The 25,050-nt window shown below is 31.0% G+C and overlaps 1 protein-coding gene across 1 annotated transcript; it reads right to left on the reverse strand.

Annotated features, from left to right (window-relative positions):
- Positions 1–3,025: 3,025 nt before the first annotated feature.
- On the reverse strand, positions 3,026–22,210 carry LOC143064946 (uncharacterized). Its single transcript, XM_076238178.1, has 14 exons — positions 22,085–22,210; positions 21,256–21,574; positions 20,727–20,828; positions 19,899–19,997; positions 18,169–18,267; positions 17,671–17,769; positions 15,941–16,041; positions 15,038–15,377; positions 13,652–13,843; positions 12,792–13,072; positions 10,230–10,488; positions 6,127–6,427; positions 5,389–5,436; positions 3,026–4,925 (listed from the first exon to the last, which is right to left on the reverse strand). The coding sequence occupies exons 2-14, from the start codon at positions 21,529–21,531 to the stop codon at positions 4,621–4,623; spliced, it is 2,502 nt and encodes an 833-aa protein (XP_076094293.1). The 5' UTR covers positions 21,532–21,574; positions 22,085–22,210; the 3' UTR covers positions 3,026–4,620.
- Positions 22,211–25,050: the final 2,840 nt, after the last annotated feature.

Genomic DNA, 25,050 nt, shown 5'->3' on the forward strand with positions numbered 1-25,050 from the left:
GACCCTATCGAATCAATAAAAGATCTTATTTTTCAGTCATTTAAATCTTTGTTCTAATAGGTACAATAAATTTACAATAACTTTTTTGATTTCTTGCAAAATGCATCAGCTGTTTTATACGTCGATTTAGTATACTTTTATCAGAATATTAAATCGAATTCGTTTTTTTAATAGACATACAAATTAAGCAGGTATCAAAGCGCCAAGGGACAAACAACAAAACTATTTCATCAATGAAACAAAATGAAAAGGATACAAATCAGTGATAGTCCTCATTCATTATGCAAAAAAAAAAAAATCAAAAGTAAGGAAAATAATCATCTTCAAGACACATGCTACATGTGGAACTGGTTCGTGTTAATTGGTCTTTTAGTTCTATCTTATGTTCTTTTTAAATGTTGATTAACTATAGTCGTTTTCTTTTTAGTTTTTTTTATGGTCAAAAGAAGGTTTTTTGCTTTTCCTTTCAAATGTCGTCTGTGGTCCGTCGTTGTCTATCTTCAATGATCTTTAACAAAGGTCGTCATTTGAAACTACTGCAAAAATTCTTACCAAACTTAGTCACCAGGTATTTCGTTTTCAATAAATGTTTCTGATAACCGCGTCTACCGACACAAATGACCAACATGTTTAAAATAATTCATCGGGGGGGGGGGGGGGGGGGAGGGGGGATTGTTTTTTTTGTTTATGATCTTGAAAACAACTACTGAAGTTAGATAAAATCAGACAGGAGCAAAAGCAGTCGACTGTGTGAGTTAGGCAGCAACCATTTGATTTTCTTGGGGGGGGGGCTATGTTTTTTTTTTCTGGACAAATTTTTTTTTTCGCAACAAGTCAAAAACAATTTTTTTCTTTTAATTTTAGCATTACATATAGTGGCAGCTGAGGGTGAAACAAACAATTTTTTTTTCTCAGAATCAAAAACAAATTATTTTTTTCTCCAAAAACTGACAACAAACTTTTTTTTCCAAAAAAAAACATACCCCCCCCCCCCCCCCAGAAAATCAAATGGTTGCTGCGCCTTATTGTCAATATACAACACATTTTTCATTAAAAATTGCCTTTTACCGCAAACACAGCTCAAAGAATTATTAGGAAATCAAGATCTACAAATAAGTCGACATGATAGAAACATTTAGAATTTATGGTCCTCAATGCTCTCCAACTTCGTACTTTATTTGACCTTTTTAACATTTTTTGATTCGAATGTCACTGATGAGTCTTTAAGACGAAACGCACGTCTGGTGCAAATATAATTGTTTTAATCCTGGTATCTATGATGAGTTTATTTACAACCACTGGGTCGATGCCACTGCTGGTGGAATTTTAATTCCCCGAGGGTATCACAAGCCCAGTAGTCAGCACTTCTGTGTTGACCTGAATTATCATTGATATGGTCATAACTTTAAATGAACTGATCACAACACTTTGAATTTTTAAATTAAATAAGGCTTCGCTACCTCAGGAATAGTTTACCGTAGCTATATCTGGCAAAACCTTTTGGTCCTCAATGCTCTTCAACTTCGTACTTTATTTGGCCTTTTTAACATTTTTTATTTGAGTCTTTTGTTGACGAAACGTGCATTTGGCGCAAATATAAATTTTTAATCCTGGTATCTATTATTTTTAAAGTCAGTGCCCTTTAATCACGATTTTTTTCATTTATTGTGCATTTTTGCATACAATGATTATAGCATAAACTATAATTATAAATGCATAAGAAATTTTAATAGCTAAACTAATCAGCGAGGCAAGATCTGCAAATGTCATGACTACACTCTACAATAGACTTATAATTTCTATTAGAGTTATTGCTCTTTGATGAAAGTTTTAACCACCTTATTGCCTATTATCTTGAAAACTATAAAAAAAAAAAAAAAAAAAATAATCAGCAAAATAAGATCAATATACATGTAGGTGTCAACCTGACTGAAATTGCCAGTTAGCTCTTAATGGAGTTTCCTCTCTATATTGATGATTTATCAACCTATGAGATTGAATATCCCTTTGACATTTTTCGCCCATCTTTTAAGATTATGGCGGTAAACTCATCTCGTACTTGAGTGTTTTGTCGCTCATTAGAATGATACTTCCAGTAATAAGTCTCGATATAAGTCTTAAACAAAAACGAATTACAGAATGCAACATGTTTGCTGTGAAACAGATTTGACGAATCAAACAGTAAATAACCATGGTAATAAAAATATTTGGAAGGTAGTTGAGCTCGGCTACAAAACTCATGCTGCGAATGTCATTATTATAAGTTTTGAGCAAAAGAACGTGAATAAATGCTGATTTAATAATAAGAATTATTATAAAATAATAATAATCAATCGAAAATAAGAAAATGTAATTTTGTGGCTTCTATCTATTCATATACCTTTTCTATTCCGTCTAATGAATGTCCATTGGATTTAAAAAGTTTTAACAAAACCATTTTGTTTTATATCCCAGTATTTACTCTAGAAAAATACCTATACCAGCTTACAAATATGACGGTTATATATTTTTTGTTCAGTTACAGAAAAAAAAGTCTGACGTTTGAAATGTTAGTTGTCATGGACGTCATCCTAATTTGAATTTAAATAGGAGTTCGTCAAATTTGTCATACTTTTTTTTTTTTAACTCTGTTGAGTAAAATAATTTGTTCTCAATTATAAATGAACACTCATATAAATATATATATATATCGCAAGTTCACAAGGGAGTGACGTAAACTTTATCCATATAAATATTAATTATAACAGCCTAATCATTATGGTTTCATTGAATAAACTAAAATTTGAAAACTTAACGAAATTGATATTGTTTAAACCTTTTCCATGTTAACATACGTACTTCAGTTTTAACTGAAGTCTTGTGTAGGCTTGTCTGTTTTTTCATAGTTTTCACTTTTGGTTACAGTTGGTATATCATGCCTCTTTTGTGTTATTGAGTCTGAACATAGACAGGTAGTTTTTTCATATGGGTTGCGTTGGGAGACAAGGGTACGAACTAATGTCAAACTCTAGACCACCTGCGTGTATCTAGTACAGAAAGTTTTAACAAAACAATCTCATATATTTCTGTTATATTGACAAAGATGTGTGAACAAAACAATCAGACATAATAGGTTTAAATGTCAAAAATAAAGGTACAGCAGTCAATATTGTGTTATAATTTCAAACACTGTAAAAATACAAACAAATATGTCAACAAAGAAATAGAAAAACGCATATAGGCAAAGCACATTAGCAAAAAGTAACGACGAGAATACAAAAAAGCTTACCATAGCCCCCAAAAAATAATGACTGATCCAAGTCAAATAGATATTCCCAAAAAATACAATAGACAGTAAAAGTTATAATTTACAAAGGCAAATACAAGAATAAAAACGAATAATAAACACAGAAATAATTTTAAACACGCAAATATGTACAAGGCGAACACTTGGTTTATTTCTATTAACAATTTCGTCATTTTATGTCTTTATACTCGAACACTTTGTAGATTTACAACTTCAATTAGAAATACAATGTTTATTTCTGTGTCGAAATTAAAGAAGATGTTGTTAATATTGACAGACATAAATAAATAATTTACAGTTATGACACATAAATAATACATATTATTTTGAACTCTATTGAGGGATGGAAGATAGGTTTCATCTCATCTTAAAATGCAATGCATATCTACTTCTAAAAAGAAATGTCATATATTTTCGCTAGGACAGATGCCTTGTTTCCAGTTGCAAAAAGCTAGTTAACTAACTTTTCTGAGTTTCATTTGAAAAATATTTTGAATTGATATAATTTGTAATTCTTATTACCAAAAAAAAACCCATTAAGGAGGCTCGCGGGTATAAGATTTTCAGAAAAAAAATAAACTTTTATTTTTCATTACAAATTTTATTTATTACCTTTAGTAGTTGTTACTTTATCATGTGGTACAAAAATTATTCCAAACAATCAATTCGTGTTGGCCCCAGGTGACTTTGAAAATGTTTATATCATGAAAAAAGCTCCAAATTATCTCCCTTTGGTGCAAAAATGCTATTTTTTTGTCATTAAAATTGAAATATCTTTTTTTACTCATCGGTGACCTATATTTTTTATTATTGTTTTCAAATAAGCTATACATTAACTAAATAATTGTAAAATTTAAGCGATTTCTGTAATTAAATTCGTTTTTTATTTCGATATTACCTCTTTTTCTCCTATTAGTTCAACAGAAAAAAAGTACCTTTACAAAAATGTATGCTTCTTTCGAAGTCAGATTGTGAGCGTAAATGATCGGTGACCCCCCTTTTTTATTTTATTTTTCTATTAGGTATAAGATAAAGTTCATTTATAGAAAAAATTGGCGAAATCTTATATTAAATAAAAAATTTGATTTAGACCCGCGAGCCCCCTTAAAAATACAAAATTTACTTTGTAGAATTCATTGTTCTAACGCATACAACATTAGCATTGTTCATTTAAGATCTTTGTGTTATACACCGGATGTCCCTTTACAAGTTATTTTGATTAATATCACAAGCAAATTTTGAGCTGAAACAATAGTATTATCAAATTATAATCGATAATATCATGTCAACATCAAGAATGATCAGTCTGCAAGGGATAGTCTTTTACTACTGAATTACCAGCTGAAATTTATTTCCCTATCGTCTTTCTGGGCCATTCTAACTTCCTCAGCCTCGACCTCTTTTTCAATTCTTAATAATGCGGCAATCAGAGTGTTAATTTGACTGCAATATGGACGCCTTCCTCTCCATTTCCAGAATACTGCATGTAGTAAATCATCAATCTTAGGTAGTTCCTTAGCAAGTGCTACTACGTCTGTTGGGGACATCTTTAGCTGTATAGCTAATTGCTGGGCTTCATCCTTGTTAAGTTTATTAGCTAGTTGCATTAATGAACTTATCTTAAGAACGTTAATTGTACCTACAAAACAAAACGCATTTTAACAATTGTCATTTTTATAAATTAACTGTTTCCAAAGTATGAATTAATAGTAAATAGGATTTTCTTATTCAAGGTAATACTATTTGTTTTTCTATCTTAAAAGTTTATTCTGTACACTTTTTCCCATTTTAATTCACTTATTTTATTTTGTATATTATTTCAAACTTCCACTTTTAAAGACCACTTGTTTTTTTTATTTCAAAGATGCTTATTTTTTGCCTCACACAACGTGCTTTATGTGTTAAATATTCAATATGACGACCATTTAACGAACTTTAAAGCCTAATTTCTAATTTTCTAATTGTCACTCCTTCTAGTAAGTTTGAGATTGGGGATACTTGCCAATTATAGTGTATATTATGGTAAATATTATAGAACAACCTTTTCTTTAGACTATTTGTTTTGTGAAAATACATATCTATAATTATGTAATGCAACTTACAGTCATTATCAATCAAATGTTGAGTATTCCTCAGTTGATTGTCTTCATCTTTTAATATAAATAAAAACGGTTTAAATATAAATAACATGCTGTATTAATAATGATTTTGTACGTTTTGTTTTATTTGTTCATTATGATTTTCAAATCTTCTACTACTAACAATACTTGGTTTTGTTTTCTCGTGTAAGTTACTTCAATGGTTGACCTTGGTTTATAATATAGTCTACTTGACTCTCCCGTCCTACAGTTATATCTTACCCTTACATCTGGTTGGTTGAAGGGAATAAGTTTTATTTGGTTACCAGTAACAGACAGATTCCGGATTGTAATTTTCTGTTTATTTGATTTATCATTGTCTTTCATGACGTTCATAGAGTTGCCACAAGGACTAATTATAAATGAAAAAGTAATGTCTAAAGGCAATGCAAATATGAATAAAACATATCACGTAGATTGATCAGACACATCGGAGAAAACATTCACATTTTTACACAAACGGTAACTCGCTCAAACAAAGCTACAATGTTTATGGCAAAAGATTTGATAATTTTCTTTTATTTCTTCTTATAGCTTTAACGAATCAGCAGTTGTTGAAATGGTATATAGGTTTTGTCATCGTATTTGCAAAGGATACAATAACTTTTCACCGCGCAAGTACGACTACAATTTTCGACAGTAAACTTATAAAATGCTTAATCTAAACAAACCTACTAGTATAACAAATAAATTCATACTCACTAACAGCTGATGGTGATTGAAGATGAACAGAAAAGGATGTCAGATTCGTGTAGGTCGTGACTGGATCTTGTGGTATTAATGTTTCTTTACTTCTGAAACAATTAACACTGTTCAAAACTATGATTGGTTCCTGTTCTTTCTCTTCTATCAGCTCAATTTGGATTCGACCAATCGGAGGATTAATCCTGTTTGATATCTCAATTTTGAAAGTCTGGTAATTATCTCTGTTCGGATGAAACATCAGCCTTTGTGTATCTGATTTCTCTGATCCTATGATATTTATATTCCCACTAAACTTAATCTTTAAAACAACAAGTGAAATTAAATAGTCTGTCATATATAAACAAAATCAGTAACATTTTAAGGAACACCAATCAATTATATTTTTCTTGTCACATATCAGTATAATGAAATAAAATGACTGTAATATTTTTTCTATCTATGAAGAAATAACATAAAAAAAATGTAGTGCAAGCTGAATAACCTGCGTATTACAGTCATTCCTCATATTTTAATTATAAATTTTATTTTCAGCCGGAGACAATCATGAAAAAACGTTGATGACGTCACGGTCACATGACAAAATTGTAAATATGTGCAAATAGAAAAAAACATCGTCAGCCAATCAGAAGACGCGTTATATCAAAAATTATATTATTGTAACAGTATAGTCAATTCAATAAAACAGAGTTAGTTTCTTTCAAAATATACTTAAGAAGACACGTGCTATCCACTCTGCAATTACTAGAAGGAAGAAAGAAATAGTTAAACACTTCTTTATATTACTGGTAAGCACAACATGTTTTGCTGTCTTATCAATTCCTGATTTTATTCTTTTATTATTTTTATTACGTCAGTGTCAGATTTACTATCCATTATACCTTTTTTGTTGGCGTCTTTGTTAATTAATTATATTACTTTAAATGTTTATTTGAATTTTTAGTCAGTTTGGTTTTATGTCTGTGATTATGTTTAGGTTGCACTTTGTAAATACAGTTGTTTCTCATACCACGCCTCCTTTGGGGAGATATATAATATTCATAGATATGTTGATCTGTTAACGAACTGGTTCCATTTATGATCTTTGTGTTTCATCTCATAAATATATCACTTGGGAATGAAACCAGTATGGAAAACATGGTAGCGCCTAAACTTTTAATTCTTAGGAGGTCCAAAAATTAAGGTAAGGGTAGTATATAATTTTAGTATATGTTCAAACTTTAATAGAAGTTCATGGCATATAAATGTTGAAAATATGCCGCATAACACTATATTTTTACCTTTGAATAAAATAGTAGTGCATATAAACTTTCCAGTCTGGGATATTATTTTTCACGAAACTTTCATAGTAAAAGTGTCAAGAGTTTTAGTCGCAAAGGGAGTTCCTATGGGAAGGTTTGACCATTTTGATCACCGGATCCCAATTATTGTCATATTAACCTATTTTGTCTGATAAGTTTGCTCACTTATTTGATGTCTATATAACGGAACTAGAAACAACTGTCATACAGCTGGGATCTTCAGCTTGCTGTAAACCAGGTTTAACAAAAACATTTCGTCAAAAAATACCTGTACCAATTTAAAAATAACACACTTTTTTCTTGTTTCGTTCATTGATAAAGCGTGTTTTTTTCTCAGTTTTAACGGACTTTTCCATTATACATGTGTCTTCAAATTATGTATTTTTGTTATTCCCTTTTAGCTCACCTAGCCCGAAGGGCCAAGTGAGCTTTTCTCATCACTTTGCGTCCGTCGTCCATCGTCCGTCGTCTTCGTCATCGTCCGTCGTCGTCGTCATCGTCTGTCGTTAGCTTTTGGATTATAACTCTGAAACCAAAGCATTTAGAACAAATCTGACATGGGTTATTAGGTAAAGATCTATCTGCCCTGAAATTTTCAGGTGAATCGGACAACCGGTTGTTGGAATGCTGTCCCTGAATGGGTAATTTTAAGGAAATTATACCGTTTTGGGGCTATTATCTTGAATATTATTATAGATAGAGATAAACTGTAAAGAGCAATAATGTTCAGCAAAGTAAGATTTACAAATAAGTTAATATAACTCAAAAGGTCAGTTGACCCCTTAAGGAGTTATTGCTCTTTATGGTCAATTTGGAATAATTTTGTAAATTTTGAAAATTTTTGTAAATTTTAACAAAATATTTTCCTCTGTAACTAATGGGCCAAGTTCATTATAAATTGAGATAATGAGATAATTGTAAGAAGCAAGAATGTTCAGTAAAGTAAGATCTACAAACACATCACCATCACCATGCCAAAAATAGAATAGATCACTATCAGTATTGTAAAAAAAATTCCAACATTGTTAAACTTGAACATATATTGTTGCTTGTCATTGGAATAAAAATGGATTGATGTAGTTACATTAAATGTTTATTGTATTTCAAACAAGGCCACCCTTTCATGAAAAAACGGCTGATTTTCCAATGCATGTTATTGTGGACGTAAAGATGTTACTGCCACAAAAAAACTGGACACGAAAATTTTTTTTTATATTATTTTTTTTAACTAACATATCAGCCCTATCAATTAATGCATAGTTTGAATGATTCTTGTTATTTTGATTTTGAGCAGCAGACATCCTTAATATGCACATAGACCAAGGTGAGCGACACAGGCTCTTAAGAGCCTCTAGTTTAGACATAACGCTGTGTTTGATATCTACCTTTACATATCAGTGGCGTAGCCAGGGTTGAAATGATGTGGATGTTTTGCCGAGCAGAGCGAGCCGAAAAATGTTTTGGACCTTTTTGTGCAGAAAAATATTTTTTATTTAAGCACATGTACTCCCCCAGAATCCGACACTAGTTAGATTTTTGTTTAAATTCAAAATACCCACCAATTCATATATTTATATTTTTAACCAAATTTTATTGTTTCCTTGAAACTACCATCATTCAATTCATAAATATTTGATGTAAAGTTTCCCACCCAATCTTCTATTTGACATATCAAAAACCGTTTAACATACCCCATTACAGCGGCACTTTTGTATAATTTAGGAACTTCGGAATATAGGAACTGAAGACAAGTGACTTCTCTTTCCAGGAATTTGAGTCTACAACCTTGGTTTTTTTTTTATTACTGAGCTAAACGCATGCAGGAGACATAAAAATACCGGGCGTCCGATCGTCCGGTCTTGTTAGCACTCTCATGTGTACAATTCTTCAAGTGTCAGATTAAGTGAAAGTCAAACTCATATCATAAGCAATGTCTTTGACAATTTGGAAAATAATTCGTAATCAAATATTTTTAACCAATAATGACCCTTTGAAATATCAATTGTAATGGAAATCCCATTTCATTTGCTGTGAAGCTTTTATTTCTCTTTAGATATTGAAAATAAAAAATAAAAAAAAACAAAAGGTTTTGTTTAGTTATTCCCTTGTTCCTTGCCCTTTGATAGATAAAATATGACATGTAATGTGCATGGCGGGGAACATTGGATCTTTGTTCTTTACTGAATGAAAATAAAATTAGTATTTGAACCTAGATAGAAACGGGAATTCATAAGCTTAGGACTTATCACGATCTATTACAAATTGTTTTTTTTTATCACGTCGTTTACAATGTCGCTAGAAACGATATCAGATATGGTGTTTTAGTTGTTAGTTGCTATAGTCAAATGAGAAGCCATCACTCCACTAGGTTCAATTTCAGATGAAACATGTCCACGGGTCTGCGTATCAGTCCTCTCCGCTTGCCTTAGCCGATGACATAGACTATTTTTACGAACAAAAGTTAACTTGAAACACTATTCTGCGATTCAACTATCAAACTAAATTAATATCCTAATGAAAGACCAGGCATATACTGCTTCGAAAATGACTGGACGTTATCCTCATATCCTGAAGCCTTGTTACATTTGGATACTTCCGTGTTAAACTGCTGCTATTTTATTTTAATTTTTTTTTTGTCAAAATGATGTGGATGCTTGAGCATCTGAGCATACATGCAAGCTACGTCACTGCATATAGTGAAAACTTGTTGACAAATATATTTTCCCACAAATATCACAGTATTATCAGTAATGGACAGGATTGACCAATTGACCTCACATGTAAATCAGGTAGACTACTTACCCGAAACCACTGATTTATCTGGACTGTATGGTACATATTATCTGCTTGAATCTCATACTGTGCTTTCTCCCAAGCTTTCTTTCTATTTGATGACTTCCTCTCTAATGCACATTCTATAACAATTGCGTATTCGTCCCAGGAAATTGCTTTTGCTAGTGCAAAGAACTCGATTTTTCGTTCTTTGTTCAAAGCTTTTTTGATCTCCTTGCAAACGCCGATCATATCCGTATCGACCTTTTTCTTTGTTACACCTGTAAATCTACAAAAAAAACAAAAAGAAACGTTTTCCAAGTTTTTTAAGTATAACGTATAAATTGATAAACAGATTGATGAATGGATGGATGGCTGGCTGTTTGATATCCAATGGCAAATAAAGGCATAATAAGGACGAAAACATGTTAATGAGATAAGAATATGAACACTGCTCTGTTAATTACTTCTTACATTTTCTTACCTCTCTGAGGAATTTAAAGTTATATAGTAGCAATGTTATATGCTATTGCCTTTTTATAAGTCAGAGACATTGCAACAAAACATTCTTCATTGTGTGTTTATTTGTGTCACTTCGTTTTTGGATTGAGTTAAGTCATTCCAATTGATATTTGATAGTGTGTCTTTCTATGTTGTGATGTTATACTAATGTTTCAGAAAAGGGAATAGGTTTGTACCATTAAAACGTTTAGTCCCGCTGCAATTGTTTACACCTGTCCGAAGTCATGAATCTGGAGTTCAGTGGTAGTCGTTTGTTTATGTGGTCCATAAGTGTTTCTCGTTTCTCGTTTTTTTTGTAGATAAGACCGTTGGTTTTCCCGTTTGAATGGTGGGACCCTTGATAGCGTGCTGTTCGGTGTGGGCATAGGCTTCGTATTGAAAGCCGTATCTTTACCTATAATGGTTTACTTTTATAAATTGTGACTTGGATTGAGAGTTGTTTCATTGGCACTGATATCACATCTTCCTATATCTATTTACATATAGAAATCCGCTTTATGACGTATCTAGGAATTGATGTAAAAGGATAACACCATAGATCATCCATCTCGGTTTTCTGTTCCACAGTCACCGATTAGTTTGTTTTACGACGCACGTTATATTGATGGGTATACAACGGGTACATATTCTATCGTTGAATGCTTGCGAATTTTTTAATTATAAACGAGTTTTAATGCATGTTTATACTTTATTTCTTGCTATAGATATTGCACTTAAGAATTTTTCATAGTTACACTTAAAAAGAAAGACATATGAATTAATAATATTATATGTGACATGATGACATAACAAATTTCCTCTGGTGTTTCTACAGATCTGTATCTTATAACAATGTTTGTGTATCCATGACTATATGTATAAACACAGTTACGGTAGAGAAAACAAGTAAAGTAAGTACACATCTTTATTATAATGGGACGATCGTCAGTTAAAATTATAGGACAAAGATTACTCAACGGGGGGATGAGTTAAGCACTAGAAAAAAGGACAAAAAAATGATCATTCAGCAGTCTCCGAAATGGGCGTCCTAAAATCAAATTATTTAGTTTAAGTGAAAATAGACTGCATTGACTGGAATAACTACCTTCATTTAAATATTTCAAGAAATAATAAATATCAACAAAATATAAACGTTTCAAATAAAGTTACTCTTCTAAAAAGAAAAATGCAAGTTATTATTTATACCAGACTGCAACTGAACTAAATGAATGATATAAATTAATTCCAACCCAGTTTACCATAACCAGACGAAAGACACGGGGATTGAATGGTGTTTTTGATATATTACTTGTCTTTATATCAAACTCCATTGGTATGTTCTGTTTCATTCTAAATTTATACACACAGAACAGTTTCCTTTGAAGCAAACACTTTTCAATTTGTCTATTTTTACATTTCCTTCTTCTTTTTTATGGTCATGGAATTGTGATGTTATTTCATTTTGTCATTTGTGTTGCTAGGGTGCTGTCTCTTTGTTATTTAATTAGCCTTACCTTTATTAATATTCACGACCAAACAAAACCTTATTTACCTTTCGTTTTTATGTATTTCTCATTAGAAATAACGAGCCGAAAATGTGATCACACAACACATCATAGTTAATTTTGAACCTAAATGGCCGGTTAAGTGAATTCAACAATCCTGCTCTCATTATTACAATAAAAGTTCATCAATAGTATAAATGATGAAAGAAGACAACGTCTTATTGGGTTTCGCCAGCCCAATTATCAGACTTCTGTAATGGCATGGTATACTTGATATGTTCATTTCCGTATTTGCTACTATACATGGATTGCCTTATCCGTATTTGACAAACTAACATTTGTGTTTTAATGCTCGCCAACGTCGTATTTGATTTGGAATTTCTACTGTTATGACCGAACGCCACTGATGAAATGAGATGAGTTGTAGATAACACGCGTCAAATAATTTTAGTTATATGTTTTTTTTTTGGATTAAAAATTATGAATATTTTACTACGTAGTAAAATTGATAATCTGTAAGATTAAGCTTATTCAAATAATCAATGAGTTTACAAGTATCTTTGATGAGCATTTACATAAAACCTACATAGAGAAGTGTGTGATTTTGAAAGAAGCACTTCTATGTCGACTATCTCTTTTAGCAGCAATAATTTTCCAATCTTTTATTTCCTCTGGATATTCTTTTGACGACGTTAATATAACTACTTCATTGTCGTCGTTTATCATCGAATGCGTTGGTAACTTTATGTCGATTGGTTTTTTAGGTTGCTGATGGTTACTCATGGAAATATCAATGATATTTGTAACCAGTATCACTTCCTTGTTCGGATCTGCAACTGCAATATTTACATCTTTTGTCTCCAAAACCTGTACAAAAGTAGAACCAAGAGATCTTAAACAATTATCTATCTATATACATATATATTGTGTTCAGTTGAAATGCTGTACTTTTGAAAATGTTACCCCGGGTTTGTTTTCTCTCAGTCGATTTATGACTTTCGAACAGCAGTATACTACTGTTGCCTTTATTTATATATCTTAACATCAAATTGAACCAGAATTCTGACCTGATGGAAAAGACCTCTAGTGCACATTTATGTGTGAGATTCGGTTACAAATATTTAATACTGATACATACATAGCAATTTGAATTGATTGAGTGTAAAAAAAAAAAATTCTAATTTGAACACAATGACTTAATTCAGGATGTGATTTCGATTTTTTTTTTATAATCTTTTATTACTGAAAATCACGCAGACACCAATAATTTGAAGAAAACATGATTTTACAAAAACTATGTTACGATCACTCTATATATCAATAAATACAAAAAAGACGCTTCTAAATATTTGCGAATGTTTAAATACAAAATTTAGCAGTAAGAAGCAATACAATACAACAGTCTTTTAAATGCTGCACTATGATAATTATTAGCAAATATCTTACATTAAACAGAAGATGTCCGGGAGAATCAAAAGTGTCCTTGGGTATATCTAGTTCAGCACCTGGTTCCATCTTCGGTTGAATGATCACCGACTCATGCAAGATGCTGAATACCTCTGGTTGTACAACGGTAACAAACATGAATGAAATAACTGCACCACGTTTGATGTTGACAGTTACAGTAACATCGGTGTACTGCAACGACCAAAAACATAATCAATGATTATTACTAACAAAGATTTCTTCCAGCAATAACAAGAAACAGTGCAATAAACCGTTAAAGCACTAAATTCACCAGATGCGCATTTCAACAATGAATATCTCTTCAGTGATGCTCGTAGTTAAATTTTTATTTGAAAATCCCACACTTTAAACAAAAACTACGAACAGCCTATCAACTAAAAAGGACAAAAAGTATAGTTAATGTCGTACAAGTTCGTTTTCTAAATTGGTTTAATCAACCAAAGTTTAGTTTCATCAGTAGAATAGAGAACACTATAATCTAGATTTTTAAAGTCCGTTAGATTGATCGATGTTAAAGATGGCTTATGAATTTATTATCATGTTCAATCCTATAGTCTGTCAGACTTATTTTTAAGGTTAAGGCATGTACATTGTTATCGACTTTTTTCAATATTATTTTTGTCAATCTATTGTCACATCGTTGCCAACATTATGGAATTTGGTGCGACTGTCATACAGGTGAGAAGTTTACCTATCTATAAAACCAGTTTCAATCAACCATTTTCTACAGTAGAAAATGTCTGTACCAAGGCAGGGATATGACAGTTGTTATACATTCGTTTGATGTGTTTGAGCTTTTGGTTTTGCCATTTGAGACTTTTTGATTCGAATCTTCCTGGGAGTTCAGTATTTTTGTAATGTTTTTGTTGAATGAAAAGTTTTAATTGTATAATATGGGTAAAATGTTGAACTGAATGTTATTTGAGTAAAAAAAAGCATACAAAAAGTGTACATCACGACACGAACTATTCTCAATAAGAGACAATTGAAATATACTCTCAAAGAATTATTAGTGATAAAATAGTCAAGTGGCAATTGACAATTACTGCCGAAATGAGCATCTGGAGCAGTAGGTTTGTATTATAATATTTATATACTGGACAGATAGTAGTAAAATTGCTACTTTATATAACCTTAGAAAGCATTGCAGGTGATGAATAACTAGCATGCAGTGTTCTTGTGTCTTTGTTAGATGTTGAGACCTTTATCCGTGTTGTCTTATTTATATATATATATAAAGAAAATTTAAATTATCTGAAAGTTAACTGCTTTTTATATACTATGTAAGAAGGTAACTGTGAATCGATATATTGACTAGTATACGTTAGAAAATAATTTTCCTTATAAACAATAACTTTAACATACGTTTTTCCTTTTAAACCGAGAAGAGATGTCGATATGTGCGACATTTCCATCAGGAGAAATGGCTTTCAAGGTTTCGTTGCTCTTTGGAACTCCATTAAGCTTTAGTTTCAAAGTTACTGTAGTTCCAGAAAATCCCCATGTTTTACATTCGAATATATCACTGAACAACTCTTCGCCTTCACTGATATACTGCCGGATATTCGTGTATTCTACATGAATTTTGGAACAGTAGATGAAGTATGGTAGATGTTGGATATTCTGTGACAAAAGTGTCACTCCTAATTTTTTCATATCCATATCACTTTCAGCTTCAATGTGTTTAACAGCGAATTTTATGCCACTAAGAAGCAAAAAAATTTAATAATATTATTTTTGTGTTTCGGATAATATAAAAAGAACATGTGGTATAATTGCCAATGCGACAACTCTCCACAAGATACCAAATGACACAGAAATTATCAACTATAGGTCACCCAACGATCTTCTACAATGTGCAAATCCCATAATGCATAGTCAGCTATTAAAGCCCCCGAAATGTATACCAATAAAAGAATATGCATTTGCAATGCCATGTTTTCATAAAAAGTAAAATAAAAAGAATTTATTTGTTTGTGATGCTGCAGGTAAGGTTGTTTGTCTTACTACAGAGCTGTTCAACGGTTATGTTACATTTTTGGTCAAGGTACAGAAAATTGGTCGTATCGAAGTTTTTGAAATTTTTTGCATACGATTTTGGCTCATTGAACTTTAACTGAAAATCGACAATAATGCATTACAATGTAGTTGCTTCTATTTGGTAGATGAATGTTAATATAGAAAGTAAATTGACATCAATTAAGAATTTGATCTCGAAATTTTTTTTTACAAATATATATATATAGAATGATAAAACATCATTTGTACCCATGCTTATAACCAGCAACACGACAGTTTTGCCTCTTGAATGTCTCAACAATGTCTTGATCTCTCATTTTCTTTGACTGTATTGTTTCTTCTAACCATTGCTGGTAAAATTTCCAAAAAAGGTATATAAATAATAATGCAGTATTTTTTTTGCGATGCAATACCCCCTTCTTGGATTATGAAAATCATACTAGTGTGAAATATGGTTTCAAAATATTACCTTTCTTTAAAAAATTAAAAACAACACGTTTAATAATTTCTTGCGTCTGAAGCGCTTTTCTGGATTTACCTTCATCAGGAACGCTTAAAGCCAAACATTTGAAATCCGAAGATGTATAAGTACCGAAACCGCCGAAAAAAAAAAACTAAAATAAATAGCAAAATCCATCTAAAGCCAACTTTGCCTGAGGGAGTTGAAACCTCAGTTTCTTAATAATTTCAAAATTTATAAACGGACAATTTTTGTAAAGTTTGTTTAATCATGTCAGTACCTAAGTATTAACTACTGAGCTGATGATACCCTCGGGGACTGATAGTCCACCAGCAGAGGTATCAAGCCAGTGGAATAAAAAATTGAAAACAGCACGCTTTTAAATACCAACAGGAATCGATTGATATGCAACAAATATGAACATTTTTTTGTCCATGGATTTATGAGTTTTGAACAGCGGTATACTACTGTTGCCTTTATTTTGAAATTAAGTTCAAACTGACATTATCCCTGTGTACATTTTAACGGAAAACCTACTTGTTTAATATTCATCTTTAATTTTTTTACTCACAACTTTTATATCGTTACATGCAAGATAGGACCCCACTATGATATTGAATTTCACCTGTCAATATCAGTAGGGCTTTCACATTTTTTTTGTATATTTAAGGAAATTGTAACATGCTAAGGACTATGTGTCTCACTCTAGAAATAGTTGTTTACGTAATTATTTCGGTTAACTAAGGGGGAATAATGTGTTTGCAATTAAATTTCTAATACATGTAACAAATTTACATTTTTGTAAGAGGAGCTACCTTTCTTAATTAAATCCTCATCGTTTTTGCCACTAATATTTCGAAAATTAATTTCTCATTTGAGTTCACAAAGGTGTTTTCCACACAAACGCACTATACATTTTTTTCAGTTTTTATAATTCAATAAGATATTGGTTTTCAAATTTCTCTTATATCTCAATTACTTTGTTATTATATCTTCATGAACAATATTAATTCTATAACCTTAGAAAATAATCAAAATAAGGACGATATAGTCACCTCCATTCCCTTTACTTTCACAATAAACAAATATGTTGCTGTTTATAACATTGGTTTCACAGTTGTCTTCCATATCAATGAAGTGTTCATAAATATCTCGAAAGATTTATTTCAAAATCAACTTAACCCTTCATTCAAAATATTATTTTCAAGTAACAAAAGAAATTCATGGCAGCATTCCGTGCTGGCATGTTGCTTAATTAAAACGGAATCAATTAAAAGCCAAAATCATCGGTTTTGTCTAGAAGTTTTTTTAAAAAATAAAAGAAAGGGAGTTTTTTGTTGTGGTGTTTGTAAGGACAATGATGTAGTTTGGTAATTAGTAAAAGGATTGAATTTTTGTTACCTTATTTTTTTTTAATTTCTAAATGATAATGGAACAACCTTATTTCTCTATCAAGCACCAATGTAACTTTTCAAAATATAAGAAATTTCTGAATTAATAAAATGCAGTTTATTCTTACCCAGTCTTGCATGACAAGATCTGCTCCAAACAGACACAAAGCATCGATAACCTTCACATGCTTTTTCATAACAGCTAGCTCCAAAGGAGTCTGACCTTGCTAAAATATTTATATATCAGTGGGCTAGTTAGTCATATTGTAATCATAAATGCAATAAGGAACAATTGGTTTAAAGATCATTAGTAACATTTAATTTAAATATGTAATTTCAAATCTCATAAATATAAAATTAACTTCTTAATGAAACAAAACTTTGTCCCTTGTTATTTCTCATTCCGATTTATCACTAGCCCTTTTTTTATAAGTTAAAACCAGGTCCAATCCACTATTTCTACATTTGAAAATGCCTGTACAAAGTCAGGGATATGACAGTCTTTGTCCATTCGTTTGATGTGTTTTATCATTTGATTTTGCCATTTGATTAGGGTCTTTCCGTTTTGAATTTTTCTCGGAGTTCAGTATTTTTGTGAATTTATTTTTTAGGAGTAAAAGTCATACCAAGTTCAAGGCATTAACATATGCGTCATTTGCCACCAAGGCGACAATGGTTGTCTCATTGCCCGAACGTGCAGCTTTATGAAGCACTGTATCTCCGTTCTACAATATAAAGAAAGAATCATTTTCTGAATCACGTTATTTATAATATGCTGTTAAAAGTCAGAAATAGATGTGCGACTTCATTGCTGTATTTTCATTTATTCCCGATCTTTTCCTATTGTTAAATTTCACTATATAGCTTATTACATGCATGAATGAACGTATGATGCTCACACTGAGAATATCATGAGAATTTTACAGTTAAAGATTAATATGTTAATGACTTAAAAATCATGAATCTAGGATTTTTTGTCCATCTTAACTCCTATCAAAAGTCTTTCATCTATCAAAAATATAATCAGTAAAGGAGTAAAATTAACCCCGGATAAAGTCCTTTTTGTAAAGTTGCTATAATGAATAAAACCTGTAAATATGTACTAATCTTTGATTATGAATGGATTGAAATTTCAACAAATCAGGCATATTATATTATATAACATTCTCAACAGTATACACTGCAATCAATAAGTAATAAAACATTCCATGTTTGCTTTTAACATTTAATACTAAGGATTTTCTTATCCCAGGCATAGTTTACCTTAGCCGTATTTGGTACAACTATTTCGAATTGTAGGTCCTCAATGCTCCTTTTTTACTTGTTTGGCTTTATAATTATATTGATCTGAGCGTCACTGATGACTCTTATGTAGACGAAACACCCATCTGGCGTATACATTATAAGCCTGGTACCTTTGATTACTATTAGTACTGACATGTATCGTGGAGATAGATTGAATCGTAACCCTAAATCACGAATTACCACATTTGTCGGGGACAGTGAACAATGAACCTTAGCTATGGTAAGCTGACGGACATAGACTAGAAATTTGATTAATCATTCATCTGCTGAAGTTAAATGTTGAACTTCTTTTCATAACGTACAAGTACACAAAGGTTATTACCTCCTGAGGTTTTTAATGTTATTGTTTGATACTCCATTAGGATCGAGGTTTTTAGTTAATTGCATTGATTGTCCCATATAATGGTTTTGAAGAAATTTGGTCATTTAGACTCTTAAAAGACATTAATGTTGCACGTTCCAAAAGCCGGTATTGTTGTGCTCCAGTTATGTTTATACATGTTATGCGATTAGCTTTAAAATACAACATTTCTGTTAATTTGGGCCGGCCATGACCTTTACTGCATTTTTTAAAATCTGAATCTGCCCACAACGAAAAAATCAGATTTTATATCGGATTCTCTGACATTGATATTTGTTATTCGAGAAAAGATTTCAGCAGATTAGGTCTTCACTGAGGTCACATGTACCTTGTAGAATCAATCACTACCTTAGGTGGTTACGAGACTTCTTTACTTTATTTCATTTTTTAATTGTTATTTAACATTGATTCCAAATGTCCTCAGAATTTACAAAATAAAAACTGCTGTCTAGTTGTATCTCAAAAGCGAACACATGAACTATTGTTGGACGATGGTGATAGTTTCAACCCAATCTATTCGTAAAGATATTAAAATTGAAAATATTGCTATTAATTCCATTACAATTATTGAAGGGTTAATCGTGCTCAGAAACATACAACGCATATCTTCCCCTATATAATAAACAAAATAAAAAAATCTGAAATATTAGATGATTTTCCCCTTTTTTGTTTACAATACGAATAACTTACACAATCCCGGATGTGTACACTGGTACCTTTGGAAAGACATTGTAAAATCAAATCGTCATATCCTGCTAAGGCTGCATAGTGTATTACATTACTTTTTGTCTGAAATAATTAATATCATCGATAGTATTTTAACGTATCATCTTCTTGATGGTGGCTGTTTATTTACAATATTACAAGCACACAATACGTATCTGAACTCTAAAACAGAATTTTAATATATACGTCATAGTTGTTTTACAAATTGAACGCAATACTGTTGGCTAACTTATCAACAATTTGCAAGGGCAATGTAATCGAGTATTATAATAAGTAAGCCAGTAGTTATTCGAGGAACACCATTGAAACGAATTTTGACATGTATAAGGAAGTTTTTCTTTAATTATGAATTTATAATGCAAATGTCTTTAATCAGTGCATCTATTATGATTTAAATAACTTCTATAGAAATTTTACTGATGTAACATAATATGCAGTCAATTTATCTATTAAATTCCAATTTACAAATAAAATTCGTTCAATATCGACTATACATTTAACCAACTGTCAACTGCCAACTGATAACAAGTGAACAAATACGTACACAAAGGAAAACATTGTTAATATTTAAAGAGCAAAATATTTATATTTTCTGTTATGATCTATAGTAAACTTAAAGTATATTTTGTCAATGTGATAGGCGAAACTTTTTTCTTCTTTATGGCTTAAAATATATAAATTACTGATGTGAATAAATCATATATTACATAACTTTTGTAAACAAGTATCATATTGTACGGAGAATAAATACTTAAAGTTGTAATTTTTCTTATTTGTATTTAGAAATAGTACTTGATCAAGACAATGTATATCAGCTCCGTTGTCGATGAGTTTTAAAGCTACTGTTTTCATCTTATTCTTCACAGCAAATAACAGTTCAATCCCTGTACCATCCTGAAAGTAGAATTCGACAAATTTAGTTTTTGATGTTCAAATCTCATAACTCGATTAAGGATTTACAAACCAAGGCAACACACAAGAACTGAAGTATTGCATGCGTTCAAAATTTACCGAGATCAAAGCTGAACGATAGTAATTGTCTCTTATAATATAGTTAGAGCTTTTGCTATTGCATTTTGATAAAGGACTTTCCGCTTTGAATTTTCTTTGGAGTTCTTTATTTTTGCAATTTTACTTTTTTATATGAAATCTCTAAATAAAAAAATACGATTTGATTATTTTAATAATGATCTACTTTTAATTTAACAGAACAAAGCGAATTCATGTTGTACATGTCCATTTATTGATAATCTTGTTAATGCCGCAACTTTGTATTTTTTCAAATTCGTAAACTCTTATCAATGGACAATATTTAGCTCACCTTTGGTTTCAGAGTGTTGTGCAAAACAACTCGTAGACCTGATACATTTTTCCCTTTCGTTGTCTTAGCTGGAAATACTTTGGCTGTAAATTTCGAATAACGTCGATTTGCTTTGGTCTCTTCTGAATCATTATCGACTGCATTCTTACTCTTGTTGTTATCGGCAGGTTGATCATGCTTTAATGTTTCGTCTCTCGCTTTGGTAGCTTTATTTGTTTGTTTTTGTATATCTCGTGACTTGTTTGAAATAGTAAATACTTTAATTTGGTCAGCCATTTTTATTAAACCAGATATATTTGTCGATTTTCGTTATTCATGTCTATAAATAAGGAAAACCAGTTTTATTAGAAATGCAAAAAAGTCATTAAACATTTCAAGCTTAATACACTTGTGTTAATTGATGTCACAAATAGGACTTTCATTTATTTTGAACTAAACAAATACTTAAAATTGGTAATTGTCTGTTAATTTTGACAACGGGAAACATAAAAGAGCGCATGCATCGACAATAAAGATCTTTTAAAAGTAAGTTAGATATAACAATTTACATATTATAATAGACTTGACTACTAAGACTGGGGGAACCCGCGCTCTGTGATTCTAATTCTTTATTTATCCAAGCATGGGTTAACATGCAATTATTTTTTTTCCAGAAAAGAAACATCTTAATGTAATATTTGTAATTAAAATACTATAGTATCGAGAAGAATATGACTTAATAATCTTTTCTAAGTTCATTAGTATATCACTATATATTTAGAAAAGGTAATATTCCGGTCGTATAAAATTATTAGAAAAATGGAAAAAGTACAAAGATGCAACTACATACCTTCAGACTTATATCTGTATTTAAACTTGACGACTAATTGTATATATAGTTCACTAACATGTATATACGCAACCCATATCCTGTTCAAAAACAACAAAACTACTAGGTTAACTGTTGATGCTATGTAAGAAACACTTCCTTAATCACAGAACCATATCGAATCAATGTATAGATTAGAAAAATACAAAACGAACGCTGGTTCATGCAGATTTTCTAGGAAAATGTAGCAGTCATTTTATACGTATAGAACTTTTCAGAAAAATAAGAAAATATACAAATAAAAACAGGTGGCAGGAAAACCAATGAGATGACGTATATGCTGTCAACTATAGGTTACGGTAGGACACTGATCAAAGCATATATTGCAAAGGAAGTTTGAAAACGCCCCAGCATAACAAAATATAAAACAAGACAAAAAAAAAAAAAAAAAAGAGGGGCAAAAGATACCAGAGGGTATCAAGCTCATAGATTGAAAATAAACTGACAATGCCATGGCTAAAGAATGAAAAGACAATTTAAAAAAACGACGACCTGAAAAATATAAAGGAGTTAGTCCGGTAAGGGTCGATTTTGGCCTCAAATTTCAAGTTCATCTAACGAAAGATTTTAGACACTTTTTAAACACTTAAGTGTTTACTTCAATTGATTCTATTAGTTTATGTGAAAGATTTTAACTGATTTACTCATTAAAAACGCTCCGATTCAAGCTTAAATATGACAAATCTTTCAAATATGCCAAAAAACGTCACTTTTTAGATGGCTTTTGACAAAAATGAAAGTGGCCGCATCCGTGTTCATCCTCAATCTTTATATATATTATGTATTATCATCAAATACAACTTACATTTCAATATTATGAATGAACACGAATGCGACCACTTTCATTTAAGACGGAAACCGTCTAAAATTTAACTAAAAGGCTAAAATTATGAAGATTTCATTAATTTAGGATGACTTAATGATGCTAGTACCCGATATATGTGCATTGTATTGTCAAAAACAGCCCATATTTATGTAGCAGAGGCATTCTACTTTAATACTTCCAATAATAAGCTTAAAGAGTACAGTTTCACAATTTTGTAAAACTGCTATATTTTGGGGCCACAAGGGGGTCTTACTGAACCTAATCCTTTTAACATTAAACATAACAATAAAAATATTTAATAGAATTTACAGCAACAACTGAATTACAGTATTCTAACTATGGATACACACACACAGAATGCATGTATACTAGAGCCTAATTCTCCCTAAACCCGGTATAACTATATAACATCATATAAGAACGGACTATAAAAATCACATCTTGTAAATATAAAAATAAATAACAAAACGACCAAACACACAGACACTGAAAGATTGTCCGAACCCAATAAAAAACCTAACTCAATAGCACATGTATCAAAGACAAAACAAACCGGTAGACATCTAATGATATTTGTGAACAGAAGTCATAACAGTCTTAAAACGACCTTGTGTGAAAAAAAATATAAGTGTTTTCAGAATTTTAGTTTGTTAGTGTAATACTTTTTGCAATTTCAGTTTTTTTTTTAATGATATACGAGATCCTTTTACTTTTGAAATTTTCAATTTTCCCCAGATTGGAAGCAATATACCAATTTGTGCATTTATTTCATGATTATTCGATATCCAAGAGCGTGCATCAACTACTCAGACTTATAAAGCCAATAGTGTCTGTGCAGAAAGTTGATTCACCAGGGATATGTCAAAGAACTTCTAGTCCTTTTTTAAACAAGTTCATTGGAAGATACCTATACCTTGTTTAAAGATTCTCGATACTGACGTTGTTTTTCATATTAACTACATGATATATTGTTTTGTTCATTTATTTGTCTTATTAACCTAACCTCTTTGGACCATTTTTGGGGATTTCTTTTGCAGTGGATCGGAACTTATGAGTCTCGCCAATGTGCTGTTGTGCTGTTTTTTTTTTATATTCCTGTCTTTCAATTCTGTTTATGTGTTTGCTTATATTTTTCTTTAATGACATATTTGTTTTTTATTTCTTTTTATAGTGACGAAGATTATAACAAAATGTGTTTGTCTTTTGTAAACAAAACGCACGTCTGGCGCAAATATATATAAAAAATAATCCTGCTATCTATAATGAGTTCATTAACTGCTGTAACCCATTTTTGACATTTTTACCCACTATTTGTTTTGCTTGCACACTATAAAACCAGGTTTTATCCTGTTTTTTTTTTTTTTTTTTTTTTTGACATAAGGAAATGCCTATATGAAGTCAGGATTATGACAGTTGTTTTCCATTCGATTAGGCACACTCCGATTTGAATATTCCTTGAGGTTCTGTATATTTGTTATCCTACATGAATTTCAATAGTAATTTAGTTATGTTTTAACTAATTGATTACAACAGACATAAAACAGTGAGTCACAAAGGACGGACAACACAATGACCACAGTATAGGAAAATACCATCTAACTTTACAGAAAACTAAAACTTTTCGCAAAATTATCCCACTGAAAAAAGGGATAAACCTGCTGTTCCGACAGAGCCATCAGATCTGAATTTACTATTTGCACGCTTATTATTCTTATTAAAGATTTAGTGAACAGTCTCAGTTGATACTTTTAATAAACGATAAATGACGCAGGTTACATGCTACAATAAGCTTAGTCATAATTCTGATTATAGATCTATGCATTCAAATCGGCATACAAAGACAGACAAAGCCTTGTTTAGAACCAATCAATATTAAAGAAATTAACACAATGATATGTTTGACATTGAGAACGAATTTAAAGGATAACCAAAAGATTTTTAATTCAATGACATCCGGAAATCAAATTCAAAATTTACTCGAATATAGTTTACTGACAATACCTTTCTGATCAATAAAACTTTAATTCGGTTAAAAATATTATTTGATATCTATTTTGATGTACCATTTACACATTTCAATATGAAATGTTACGTGAGGTAA

This window comes from Mytilus galloprovincialis, chromosome 2, assembly GCF_965363235.1.
Source record: "Mytilus galloprovincialis chromosome 2, xbMytGall1.hap1.1, whole genome shotgun sequence".
NCBI lineage: Eukaryota > Metazoa > Mollusca > Bivalvia > Mytilida > Mytilidae > Mytilus > Mytilus galloprovincialis.

Coding starts and splice junctions, on each gene's coding strand:
- LOC143064946 (XM_076238178.1), bottom strand. CDS start 21,531: ATGGCTGACCAAATTAAAGTATTTACTATTTCAAACAAGTCACGAGAT. Junction 5,437..6,126: donor TCAATCACCATCAGCTGTTA/GTGAGTATGAAT, acceptor TTATATTAAAAG/ATGAAGACAATCAACTGAGG. Junction 4,926..5,388: donor ACATTTGATTGATAATGACT/GTAAGTTGCATT, acceptor TTTGTTTTGTAG/GTACAATTAACGTTCTTAAG.